At 34.3% G+C, this 14,158-nt stretch overlaps 2 protein-coding genes across 10 annotated transcripts in view; one reads left to right on the plus strand and one right to left on the minus strand.

The window, feature by feature from the left end:
- LOC101149340 (neurobeachin-like) overlaps positions 1–14,158 on the plus strand; it is an 86,362-nt gene that overhangs the window by 42,793 nt on the left and 29,411 nt on the right. For 3 of the 9 annotated variants that reach the window (XR_010129546.1, XR_010129545.1, XR_010129549.1), the window contains exon 7: positions 10,874–10,993. The exons of 4 other annotated variants lie outside the window; for them this stretch is intronic. Coding sequence is in view for 2 of the 5 variants with exons in the window: in XM_055380766.2 (XP_055236741.1) it covers positions 10,880–10,993; positions 13,565–13,711 (261 nt within the window). In the remaining 3 variants the exon portion in view is untranslated. Of the gene's footprint in view, positions 1–10,873; positions 10,994–13,564; positions 13,712–14,158 lie in introns of all 9 variants that reach the window. 2 more of the 9 variants (XM_055380766.2, XM_055380765.2) reach the window with 1 other exon arrangement.
- Positions 28–7,095, minus strand: LOC129532220 (mitochondrial import receptor subunit TOM40 homolog). Its single transcript, XM_055380764.2, has one exon. It carries the CDS (start codon positions 1,359–1,361, stop codon positions 165–167), a length of 1,197 nt encoding a protein of 398 aa, XP_055236739.1. The 5' UTR covers positions 1,362–7,095; the 3' UTR covers positions 28–164.

The raw sequence follows: 14,158 nt of genomic DNA on the forward strand, positions 1-14,158 counted from the left end.
AAATAAACAGTATCTTTTTATGTAGTATTTCATTAAGCTTTTACATAATTAAAATGCCACAATAGGTATTACAGTTCTGTATAATGAGCATTTCACCAAATTCCCCTAGTTCTGTGCCCCTCAATCTGGCATATATGCAACTATGACAGGAAGTACTAAAAGCCTTAGATAAGCATGGTGTATCTTTTTTTTTTTTTCCCTACGTGTATTTTTTGTTGCTTTTTGTTTTTTTTCTGTAAAATGTCCCGGTTCTTCCATGACTTATAAACATGATTTATACCGAGGAGATGGGAAAGTGGACGGGGCAAGGTGGACTGACCAGGGATGGGGAAGTGATTCAGGAAGGCCCCAGGGGCCAGTGTCAGGGGCAGGGGCGGGAGCTTCTTCTCCAACGTGGCACACACGATCCAGTTGCTATCCACAGAGCCTTTGGCCTTGGGCAGGTCCAGCTGGTACCCGAAGGAGATGCTGGTGTCCTGCATCCTTGTGTTGGCCTCAAACTCCACACCCACCTGCAGCTGGTCACTGGCTTTGTGGTAGTATGTTGCGTGCATGCCCGCCTGGCCCAACGTTACCGTTGCCAACCAGTTGTTCAATGTGTATTTCCCAGCTGGAGACATGACAGTGCTCTCCTCCCCAGGCTGCTGGTGGTAGACCAGCTCTCCGCCCAGGGCCAGGCAAGGCGTGATGCTCTGGAGGTAGTGGGCTACGAGGATTCCTGAACCCACGAGGACGTCTGGGTTTCCCCAGGGTGACGGCTGCTGTGAGTCAGAGCCCCGATACTCCCCGTCCACCTGCCAGTTCACAAACTTCGACTGCTGGGTCTGGATGGCCATCTTGGACCTGAGACCGGGGCCCAGCTGGTGAATGACCTGAGCGTTGAGACTGCCGCTGTTGTCCATGTCACCCACCAATACAAGGAACGCCTCTATGGGACTCAGCTGCTTTGTCCCCACATACGTGACCCCGAAGTGGTAGTTGGACTCCCTGATTGTGCTGAGGGCTACTGTGTGGTTCACCTGGAAATGGTTACTCAACCCTTTGTTGACTATGAGCTTGACACCCTCCATCTGAATGGGAAACAGCTCCTTGCACTTCCGGTGGCACTCCCCGAATGTGCCCGGGTTGGGCAGCCAGCCGCAGGCCCCATCCTCGGCGGCCCCTGAGGCGCTGGCAGTTGCAGCCCCGGGGGTCAGTTCCGAACCTCGACTCGTACTGGTGCCGGCGCCCAGGCCGCCTCCCAGCGGCGGCAGCGTGAAGCCCGGCGGCGAGGGCGGAGGTGGCGGCAGCTCCACGAGGGCCGGCGTAGGCGGCGGTGGCGGCCCTGCGGGCGGCGACCTGGCGGCCAACACGTTCCCCATGGTCGCTGGCAGCGGCGCCTGCTCCCGGCCTGGGCTCCGCTCCCACCCCGTGCGTGACGCGCAACCGAACCCGCTGCCGCCGCCGCCGCCACCACCGTTGCCACCACCGTCGCCACCACCGTCGCCAGCATGGTGTATCTTTTGGACATGTCCATTTTGGAAGAAACTTTTGTGTTAAAATAAACTAATATATTATGGGCTAGAACATAAAATTCACCAAGAATTTCAAGATAAAAATACTAATGTTTTGCTTGTTTGGGTTATTTCAAACAATAGCTTTGAAATCTATAATTGTTTCACCACCAACCCTTTCTTTACCTCCTTGCATGCTCATTCTTCTGTGTGGCTAGATGCATTTCAGAAAAGTGTTTTGAATATTATTCCAGAGCAAGTATCATTCCAGAAAATAAGTTTAAAGTTTGAAATGTTTATTTTTTGTAAGCCATGAATCTTCAGCTTAAGTATCTTCTGACATAAAAGCATTTTCATAATTATAAAAGTTCTGATATTACTCTCCACAGTATTATATCTGATCCTGCAAAGTAGTTCAGATACCAGAGAATACTCTTAAACATTTTGACTTATGCATTTATTTTTAAAATTTATGGAACAAGACATTAAATGAGAAAGAATGGAATGAAAAATGGGTTAAAAGAATGCAAAATTGCAGAAAGAATGCTTTGAATTTAAATATTTCCAAAAATTTGATTTTCTGAGAAAATATGTTAAAAATCATATCTAATTACCTTCAGGGTGGCATATATCTTTTTTTATAATGACTTAGCACCCCTGTATTGGGGACTGATGGCTAACTTGGTGAAAAATGAGATTCAGACATCTATTTCTTAGAATATCTTTTTAATACAGATATATTAATAGTAGCATTTCTATAAATTCTAGAGTTACTTAATAGGAATTTATTAATATAGACTTATGTGTACACGTTTTATAGAACATCATATGATCCTTCAATTCTTATATCTGAGTTTAAGCTCTTAATTTTTTTTTTTTTGTAAATTTCCTGCTACTCTACGGAGTGCAGTTTAGAGAATGAGCCAAAATTACATGCATAGTCGTTTACTGGTACATAATTCATCAGCACTGAAATGTAAAAGTGACAGTGAGGGTGACTGTACCATAGAAGTTCATATTTTGACATTGCTATTATATAAAGCTTCTTAATTCTCCTTTTTCTCAGTAATAATATTAATAACACAAAATTTTTCACTTTTTGTAATTTCTAGTATTTCCCTTCAAAAGAGCTTGATGATGGAAGGATATGAGAAAAGAGAATAAATATCAGAAAAATACCTCTGTCTTGCTTTTTAACAGAGAACTTAAACTTTAAATATTATACTAAGGAAGAACCAGTAGCCACCAAAACACTACTAACTGTTCACATCTGAATGTATTGTAGTATGTTAAGTTCAATGGGGTACTTTTTATTTAATAATGTAGTAAAAGTGTCACTAGAAAGTGGCTAAATTAAACATTTATAGCAAATTGATAAGAAAAATTATATTGTTTGATAATAAAATGTTATTTATATTGTATGATAATAAAACTGCCTGAACTAGTTGCTTACACACTAAAATCTGAAACGTTAGTATAGGGTTTAACTCATCTGAAATAGTGTGTGTGTGCACGCACGTGTATGTGCGTGTGTATGTGTATTTTTTTTCATGGCAAGCACTTAGAATTCTTTGACTACTTTGAGATTATTTATTGGCCATCTACAGAGTATTTTCTGTATCTTCAGCCATTATGTTTGGAGTAGATTACATTCCTTACTCTTGAAGAACTCTGATGGCTAGACATGCAAATACAGCTTGTTTTATAAATGATACTGTAGATTTAGGTACTCAAAACTATGGGGACACAATTGAAAAGAGAAACCAAGCTAGGTTGAAGTCCAGAAAAGCTTCACAGATGAGGAACATATTAGTCTGCTATTAAAGGATAATTGAGATTTTGTTGGAAGGAAGAATGATTTGGATAGAAGCAACGTGATGTATAGGAAGAGGAACTATAAAAGAACAAGTGGAATAGCCGGTATATTTAGATGTACTTTGGAATGTGGGGTTGGGTACTAGAGGAGGATAAAATCAAAAGGGTTTGTTGGAGCCATAGCATGTGGGAAGTCTTGTATAACCTGAAGAAATTGAAATTTTATTCTGAATGCAGAAGATTTTTGACATGGAAGGTCCGTGTTGTATTTGAGAAAGGCCATTATCAGCAATGTGAAGGATCTGTTTGGGGAACAGATTAATTTTAAAGTCATAATGGGTAATTATCTTTTATGTAGAATTTGGATAAAGTCTAGGAAAATAAATAAATCCATTCAGATGTTTCTTGAAGTCAGGTGAAATAATCAGCTACTTTCTCATTTATTCCTTAGAATGGCTACATTTTATTTGATTGCTATTTTCAAGGGAGTCCTATATTATTCCTTTTCTGCTTATGAATGGATCTGAATCCTTTTTGGTTATAAATATCAGTGGTTATGTTTCTGAGTAATAAATGTCATGCTTTGCCTTTCTTGGTTTCAATGTTGTTAGCATTATGAACATTATCTCTTAATGCTTGCATTTCTTCAATATTGATTCCATTAACTTTCTCTAGCTCAGTCATTTTTGGCTTTAAATATTCAATCTCCTTTAACCAAATGGATTACTACTGAAAACCACTAGAATTAGTTGATCAACTTAACGATGTGTTGATCTGTAAGGATTGAAACCTCGGTAATTTTAGTATGCCAGTAATGCACAGTACAGCATACTTACCAGTAAGAACATCAAACATTCATTGATTGCCGTTGTATATGCTAGGCATTGTAAGTGTTTATATACATGAACTTATTTAATACTTGCAATACTCTGAAATAAGACTGCCTGTGTTCAAGTTCTGGCTTCACCACCTACTATTCACCTTGTACTTTTGGTGTCTTCAACTATAAAATGAGGATAGGAATAGTGCCTCTCCCATAGGATTTAATGAGAGAATCATATTTAAAGCCCTTTTGTAATGGCTGGGTCAGAAATGTGAGCACAGAAATATGTGAGCTATTACTATCTTTTAAGCTCTATTATAAAATATGATATATGGATAATATGAGAGCAAGTTTTAAATAAGCATCTGAACTTCCAAACATAAATGGGGTTGAACTTCAAAGTGGTCATTTTGGGAGATTATACATTAATTTCAGTGGTACCTTCATTTTTCAATGACTACACATTTTTCTACCTCATGATTAAATTTACAGCTAAGGGGAATGCTCCTGTAGAAGAAAACAACTATATTTCGTAGTTACATATTTTTAATTTTTTAAACTAAAAATGTACTGCTTTGCTCGATCAACTGCATTATTTATCAAACTTGACTATGAACAAGTTTTTTTTTCCTTTTTCTTTTTAATTTGTATGCTATTTTCAAAGGTACACCGGAATTAGAGAGCAGGTTGTTATTTAAAATGTGAACTTTGTATAAATGTGTTCTGTATTTGCTGATTGCAAATGGTCCTTAAAAGTAGATAAAGTCTACTTGGTGGTAGGCTTTTGTTGGCAATTAATTTGTTTTTATGTATTTCTGGGATTTTAGATTGAAATACTGAAAGCTTCCATAGTCTTTTATTTCCTAGTTTAAATTTCTTATATTTACTTATAACCAAACCTTTTATATTTTTGTTTAGTTTTTATTTGACACATATTAAACTCCTTCTACCATACAGGGACATAACTTTTATTTTTATAGGAATGTTTAACAGCCATTAGGTGTTTAGTTCTTTTTATCAGAGGATATACTATTCTCAGTTGTCTTTACAGTTTTCATGCTAGCAAAGGAGTTGGTTACTCTGCTTATTTTGTTGGCAACTGTTTTATAGTCACATCATTGAAGTCCAAAGGAAAATGTTTTCAACATTGTGTGAAATATGATTTTCAACCACGTAAGGCAGGTAAAAGTAAATATTTTTATAACTCACTTGTTATGGCAGAATTCTTAACTATCCTTTTATGACCTCTGTAGTATTCTTTCACTGGCTTTCCTATGCTTTTAATGGTTTTCTCTTATCCTTGTTTGCATTTTCTTTTTACTTTTATGTCTGATTTTTGTCTTCCACAAGATCAGTGCTTTGATCTCTTGTGGTGTATTTCTCTTACATTCTCTCATTATCTCAGTCTGATCTGTTCTATGGCATTCTTTCAATAGATACTTATTATTTACTGAGTATTGGACACCATTGTAGGCACTAGGGAGTTATAAATCTTTGCCTCTTTTTTAAAAAAGTTAAATGTTAAACCCCCAGATTAAGCAATGCACAGATACTTTTCTTGTGGGAGATTCACCTAATCCTGGTAGTTCTGAATCTTGTTTCCTAAGATTGGAGGTTTTGTTAATTTCTGATGCTTTAATAATGCTGGCTTCAAGGAGTGGAATGTTGCTGTACTGTTAGTTTTGGCTCATGAAACGTGTCTTTACTTAATATCCCAAATAATAACAAAAACAAGGTCAAAACACATTTTAAAAACTGCTGTAAAGAGAAAATGCAGAGAAATGTGTAACTGTATAATTAGAATTATAAGAGATAATTCATTCATAATCAGGTGGCATTTTCTAGAGAGATTTTCCTGCCTGTGTACCGGACTCCATCTTTGTGTCAGAGTAACAAGCCAACTGAAAGTCGAGATGAAAGAAAACAAGGACAGAGTGCATAGGAGTTCCTGTCACACACGTTTAAGGCTTTTTTCCCCTTCCAGGTTCAGGGTTCTTTCTTGGGTATATGACAATGAGATTGTCAATGCTTTTTAGGGCACACTGCCTCCTCCTAACAGAAATATCACCTTACCCTTTGTGATTAATGGTACAATCATAATAGATATGATGAATCCAAATGTGGTGAGGGGGAGGTCTTTATATCTTTTTCATATCTTTTTTGTTTTCTTGTTGCTTATGATCTGATGTGTGTCTTGTCATATACAGAAAAAAATATTTTGGGTGGTATTTTCAAAAATTTGTTTAGATTTTGCATGATTCTAATGAAAATATTTGTTTTATATTTAATGTCAGTAATTGTAGTTTCTATTAAAGAATATCAATTTAACAATAATTCATCAATATATACTTAGAAAATAGTTTAAAAAGCAGTGACCTGAATAAATATATTCATTCATTATAATGGTGTATTCTTTCTTTTTTAATACAAATTGATTACTTTAATACCAGTCACATTGCCTTTGCTCTGGAAATTCTGTTTTATTAAAACTAAGATGAGACCAAGATAGTTTGCTAAAATTGCCAAATTATTCTGAATTTCAGTGGAATTGATTAGAAGTACAGATTGTTGGTAGTATAATTTTTCATGTTAGGATTGTGTGTTTTTAACAAATATTTAGGTAACTTTCTCATCAGACAGTTTTAGGAAACAGTGGTTTAAAGAATATACATGCAAACAATTAGAGTGAAATTATAAACAAATGAAATTGTCATTAACCAATAAAAAGCGCTTTAACCCATTTGTTTTCACTTTTTCTATTTTGTGTTTTCTTCACTGTTTACTTGTGGAAAACACATTCTCCTTTGTAAAGCTCTCAATATGCAGTGATTCTAAGGGGTCTAGTTAGGAGTAGGGCCAGAGAATGATGTGGATTTTAAAAAGTCTTCTGTGAAGATTCTCACAAACCTGGAAAAGTCATAAGTATTTGCTTTTATTGTGCTTCATTATTCAAAATAAATTTATTCTCTTATTTCTTCCTTTCTTTAATTTCCCACAGATGCCCTAGCTAAGTTGTTGTTATCCTTCCTAATAAGATTTACTGGCCTTTCACAAAGAAATCTTTACATTAAAACTTTTGCTTTCCCAGCTGCACCACTTACCAGCTGTTAGAACTTGTGAAAATGGATATAAACCCTTAGCATGTTATCTAATGGTAATATGTGCTCTAGACATATTAGCTACTATTGATATCATCTGTACTTTTTTATCTTCAATTTATTTCCATATCTTCAATTTGTAATATATATCCTGTGGATTCTTAATATGGAACTTTATTTTTTCCTTATTTCTGGTTGTGTTCTTCTTTTATAAATTTCTTTTTGAGTCTCAAACTAAATGCAGACTTCACTATATATACATAATATCACTATGCACAGGTAGTTTCCAAGTTTATTTTTATTTTCTTTAGTCAATGTATATCAGGTCAAAAGTTAGGCTTTTTTTTAACCATTGAAAAACTCACTTGTGTCTGTTATCTGTAGAGTACAGTTTGATGTATCAAGGAAAGAGAAAAGTTACTTTTCTTATAAGTAAGTACTATGGTCTTAACTGAGATCAGTTCATTAATTCATCAGTGCATTCATTTAATTTTATCATATATTATTGTTACAACCAAAAGCAAACCTTGATAAACTCCAAATCTGATTAATTTTTCTGTATTAATGATCTTAAGTTAATGGTACCCTTACCCATCTAAGTGAAAATTGGAATCCATCTTAGACTCCCCTGTTATATGTTAACACTTCCTATCATTTCTGTTAGTTAATTCCCATCCTCATTTTAAAATTACTAATGCCTTTTTCTTAGTTCAGCGGCTTATGGTGTCTTACCCAAACCTTTGCAGTGGTTTTTCAGTTTTATCTTTGTCCACACTTGCCTACCTATCTCACCTCCACATTGCAGCCAGCTATTTTCCTTAACTATGAAGCTGATCGTTTAACTTTCCTGCTCAAAATTATTTAGTTATACCACGTTATGCAAAAAAACAAAGGCCAGTTTCCTAAAGGTCTGTTTACAATCTGGTCTTTGCCTGTTTTTTGTTTTTGTTTTTTCCTGCTAAACCTACACACTGAAGAAAGTTTTGTCAAGCATCTGTGCTGTATCATATTAAGATTCCACCTGGAATGTTTTTTTTACCCCTGTCTACTGAACAATTCCTTTTCATCCTTCAAGCATAGTCTTATGGTTCATTTTATTCTTTTAGTGAATACTTCTATGATAGTCTTTCTTCTCTATTTGTCTTTCCTTCCCTGTTACTTATAGTAATTACTTTTATTACTCTCAAATCTGTATTTTAGATATTCTCTATTGTTCTCATAACTGTTTCTCCAGTGAAACTTCCTTGAGTGTGTATATGTTGTCTGTCTTTATACATCCATGATCCAAGGTTGGGACAGGGTACTTGGCATAAAGTAGGCTCTTAGTACATTTTTTGAATGAATGAATGACTCTGAAAGGTAAATAATAATCAATTTTAGCATAAATGAACCTCATCATGAGGACATAGTAGATAAAATAAAAACAGTAGTTTAGTTAATGGTGTGTTATTTATGGGTGCTGAATACATTGGGAACTTTTCTTCGTAGTATTCATATATTATCTGTTTATAGTATTCACAAGGAATCCACAAAGTAGGCATTATTATTCCCCTTTTTCAGGGAGATGAAAATAGGTTCAGAGATGCTAAGTAATTTGGGAACCCAATTCATGTCTTTAGGAAGTAAAATTTATCCTGCCCAGTACATTAAGTTATCTGAAGTAGTAAGAACTCAGTAAGTATTGTTTGAATGAGTACTTTTTTATCATAAGTACACCAATAAGTATAATAATATATCTAGTATTTATCTTAAAATTGTCTTTGGGCAGGAAATCTTTGCCTATATATAGGTATTTATTTGTGTCTCTTCTCTTTAGAAATGTAAAGTTTTTACACATTTTACTCCAGAATGTAAAGATTGTGTCTTCTGTGTTATTTAGATAGCATTCTTGCTGGATAGTTTCAAACTCAGTGAAGGTAATATGTGCAAACTTTAATTCTTATACATGTAAAATTCTATAAGATTTTCCTTAAATTTATTTGAAGCTCTTTTTTATGGTTTCTTCTGGATAATTTTGTAATATTTAGAAACAATGGTTAAATGACTACTTTAAAGATTTTCTCTTCTAATTTTAATCAGGGCTAACATATATGTCAGTTTCGAATCAAGTGAAAGACTTAGTTTGCAATAAATTAATGATTACCTGGAATGAAAAACCTTAAAAAAGAATGTGCATTTTAGACAGTTAAATGTCTTGACCTTTACACTGTTGTTTTGTATTACTGACCTTTTTGAGTTCTTTAACACACTATTTTTTTCTTTTTCTTTTTCTTTCTGTTTTTTTTTTGTTTTTTTTTTTGAGACAGAGTCTTGCTCTGTTGCCCAGGCTGGAGTGCAGTGGTGCAATCTTGGCTCACTGCAACCTCTGCCTCCCAGGTTCAAGTGATTCTTGTGCCTCAGTCTCCCGAGTAGCTGGGATTACAGGCAGATGCCACCACGCCTGGCTAATTTTTGTATTTTTAGTAGAGACGGGATTTCACCATGTTGGCCAGGCTGGTCTCAAACTTCTGACGTCAGTTGATCTGCACACCTTGGCCTCCCAAAGTGCTGGGATTACAGGCATGAGCCACCGTGCCCTGCCTATTTTTATTTTCTAAATTGAAATGAAAAAAATTGAATTTTGCTCAAAGTATTTTAGATACCTTGAAATGACTAATATTTTAGTGATTAAGGATTATTATAACTTTTTATTTCTCAAAATATATATGAAATAATTGAATAGTGCATTGAAGTAATCTGTAGAACAAAGTTTGTATTTTATATTTTGGTAGGAGGGAGAAACCAGTTAATTTTCCCCCCTTAACTTCAGAAAGCATACTTGTTCAAATGTTTATAAATCATTTGTATTTTTCTATACTTTAGAAAAAATATTTCTATATTTTCTATTTTAGGATATTAACTCTCAAGAGAATAAAGGTTGTTTCAGAAATCAAACCATCCATATTAAAATAGATACTTAAAATGCTATTTGACAGCAGTAACTATAAAATGGGCACTTAATATGAACTCATTTATTGATTCTTAATAAACACACATTATTAAGTTATTAAATATATAATTATCACTGGATTTACTAAATCTTAATTGTGAGATTGAAACTACCTAAATCATATTATAAATGCTAAAATGTTTCTTTGACAGATCTTTCCTGACCATGTAATCCAAAGTAGAATCCTACTTTATTCTTTTTCAGTTTATACTGTTCTTTTTCTCTTCACTGTAATTGCCATGATTTATAATTCTACATTTGTTTAATTGCATCATATATATTTCTTTTATAGCTCATAACTTCTAGGAGAACTGGTTAGCCTTGGGTATCTGCAGTGCCTGGCACAATGTAAATTTTAAATGAATGAACACAAATGAATTGTATTTCCACAATTTTGAATCTTGGTATAGTGGAAAGAATATTACTCGGGAGGTCAAGGGGCTGTAGTTCTTGTCTTCTCCATGAATATTCTTTATGTGCCGCTTCTACCATCTGTGAAATGAGAGATGGGAGGGGGAACTTGAGGAAGTGGTATTAGATGATCATTAATAGTCCTGTCAGCATATTATTGTAGGGTTTTATGAATATTATAATTGCATTTTAGACCATAATAACCAAACATTACATATTGATATATTTAATTTTTTTATTTAAGTGGTACATGATCAGCATTGTCCACATTTACAATCGATGGAGAAACAGTGAAATTCAGTGTTATGTTAATGGACAACTGGTATCTTATGGTGATATGGCTTGGCATGTTAACACAAATGACGTAAGTCTTTATTTTTCTGTCTGTGTTTTAATTTGTTTGAGAGTATGATCTATCATTACAAAATGAACTGAATAATAAAATAGTTTTGGTGGAAACTTAAAACTTTGGAAGTTTATTCTTTTAATTAAACAAATCTTTCACTGTTAAATTTAATATAAGAAAATTGCTAAAAGACATGATTAGTGATACAAAAACAGGAACATTTGGCCAAAGTTTTAAGTTTTTTAGATAAAAAACCACGAATCCTGTATTCTATTTATTCCAGCATCAAGCACTAAAAAATGTGCTTAGAAAGAAGACCCTAACAGAAGTGTAACATATAGTCACTATTATTAATTACCTAGTGATAAATGCTATGGAGAAAATAAATTGGGGATACAGAAAGTGTAGTTATAGGGAAGGGAGGAGCCGGATGGTCCAGAGATGATTTTAGTAGGAAGAGTTGAACAAGCAAGGTATGTGGGGAACTTCTTCTATTCATTGGGAACAGTGAGTGCAAAGGCTTTGAGGCAGAATAGGAAAGTTCAAGGAAAAGGCAATTTGTCTGGAGCAGAGGTAGGTAGAAGCAGAATAATATTAAGAGGTAAGGTTAGGCAGAAATCATTTTGGCCTTCATAAGCAAACATAAGGCCTGGGCTTTTGCATCTTACTCAGCTTAAAAATCCTTGGAAGGTTTTCAGCAGACAAGTGATGTGTGCTTATATTTTAAAAGCATCAGTCTGCCTGCAGTATTGAGAATATTTTGAAGGGAAATTACAGAAGCAGGAAAATCACTTAAATGGCTTATTGCAATAAAACAAAGAGATTATATTAGTTTCTACCAGTATGTTAGCAGTGGAAGAAGTGACACAGTTGGATTCTAGATAGTGAAAAACTCGAATTAAAACCTCAAGGGTCCTTACGGTTTCTCTACTTTGGGCTTTCCATTGTCTACATTCTGACCTGTCAGAGCTAAAGTAAAAGGTTTGTTTTAATGCTGAAAGTACCTGCAAGCTCAATAATATATAACCCTTCACGCTTACCTGGTTTTATAAGAACTTACCTCTTAAATACAATTCATTTTTCAGTTTTGTTTGCATGTCTATAGGCTTTAATCTCCCAAAGGGCAGGGATTTGCTTATCCTGTCTTGTATTCTTTTAACTAGCACTGTGTGTATGGTCCATAGGTTGTCCCCTAGATCGGGGCTTGGCAGACTACACCCTATGAACCAAATCTGACCCTCCCCCTGTTTCTGGTTTTGTGTAAGCTGGGGGCAAAGACTCTTGGCTTTTAATTTTTAAAGGTTTTTTGTTTGTTTGTTTTTTTCTTGAGACACAAACAAAATCAGAGAAGAATGGGACAGCAACCAGGTGTGGCAAGCAAAGTTTAAAATACTTTCTGTCTGTCCCTTTGTAGAAAAAGTTGCTTTTCCCTGCCATAGAAACTCATGGTTGTGCCACAACCAATTAATATTTAATGGAATGTTGTTTTCAGAATTAGAATAAACAGATGAAATTCTGCTTTTTATCTTCTCTCCAGAGGAGATCTTCTCTCCAGAGTGTTTTTATTATAGAGTGGAAGAAATCCCAGTGGTCTTCTTGACTCATTCAATGATAAGACAGTATCTTGGAAAGAAAAGACTTAGTTTTTTGGTTATTTGTAATAGTGCCCTAAGAAGTGGAGAATTCTAGATAATAACACATATATACATACTTTATGCAGTTAAAGTTTAAGTTCCTATACTTCTAATTAAAGATTGGGTATTTAATGACGACAGTTCTTTTTGCCTTTGTACGCATTCACAATTTTTTTTGTTACTTTATTGAAGTACCAAAAGTACTTCTTACATATATAATTCTTGCTTATTCATTCTAAGGTGTGAAATAGCCTTTGGGGATAGGGGAAGGGAACTGAGCCATGACTGCTTTCCCTGGTTTGGGTGAGTGGGGTGTAAGAAGTAGAGGCTTGAAAGATCTTGTTAAGCTTTTGGCTTCTTCAGTGCTGAATTCCTCAATGTGGAGGGCACTGTACCATCTGCTTTAAGCAGCAGATTTTAGTCTTATTGTTTATTTGATTCTGTGTAGTTCCTACTCATATATGAGAGGGCATTTATTTTCTTTGTGTCTTTTACTAAATATGGAGGAATAGAGGAATAGATTCATAATTTCAAAAATAAAGTAGAATAAAAAAATTAGACCCTATGTGTTCACGATTACATTTTGGAATAGTCATTCCCTTGATTCAGATCAATCTCTCTCTATATGGATAATTATACATCATTACAGTTTTAAATTATTTTAATGTTTGTAAATAATTATAAGCTCTTTTGTCTTTAACTATAATATTTGAAAAGTGGTAAGTCAGAAGATTGAGTAGGTGGCTACTGTTTGCTTAAACATAAGTGTAAAACATGTAATTGATCATTTTTCCCAAAAAACTTGACTGGCATTTATTATTTAAATAATAAAGTCTTAATTGATGCTCTCTTCTATTATTATTGTTATATTTTAAAATATTCATAAAGGTTGATTTAAGGATTTAAACCTTTTCATCATTAAAAATGATGCTTTTTTAATGACTTTTATAAATAGAGCTATGACAAGTGCTTTCTTGGATCATCAGAAACTGCTGATGCAAATAGGGTATTCTGTGGTCAACTTGGTGCCGTGTATGTGTTCAGTGAAGCACTCACCCCAGCACAGATATTTGCAATTCATCAGTTAGGACCTAGATATAAGGTAGTAATAACTGTAATTTTATAAATTCTATGGAGCATTTCAGATGTAAAATGTGATGTAATATAATTTTTTGTGAAAATCTTTCTTTAATACGGTTTAAGAGTCATTTCTATTTTTTGGATTGTAGTCAGTTTTTATTATGTGTTTCTTTTTGGTTCAAAGATGCTTTTTTCTCAACTGTTTTCTCTTTATAAACTTTTTTATTCTTCAGAATATTTTCTAATATTGATAGCATGCCTTTTGTTAACAGTTCTGAAATAATAAATCTTATAAAACTATTTTGCTTAATGTAATATTTATAATACAAAAATTTGAAATATATATGTATTACATAGTAAACATAATAAAGAACTTGTTAATATTACTGGTAACTTGGAAAGAAGAGTTAAAGATTTAGAAGGAATCTAAGATAATATACTTCATGGGCCTAAAATTATTTAATTTTAG

The sequence above is a fragment of the Gorilla gorilla genome, chromosome 11, assembly GCF_029281585.2.
Source record: "Gorilla gorilla gorilla isolate KB3781 chromosome 11, NHGRI_mGorGor1-v2.1_pri, whole genome shotgun sequence".
NCBI classification, from domain to species: Eukaryota; Metazoa; Chordata; class Mammalia; order Primates; family Hominidae; genus Gorilla; species Gorilla gorilla.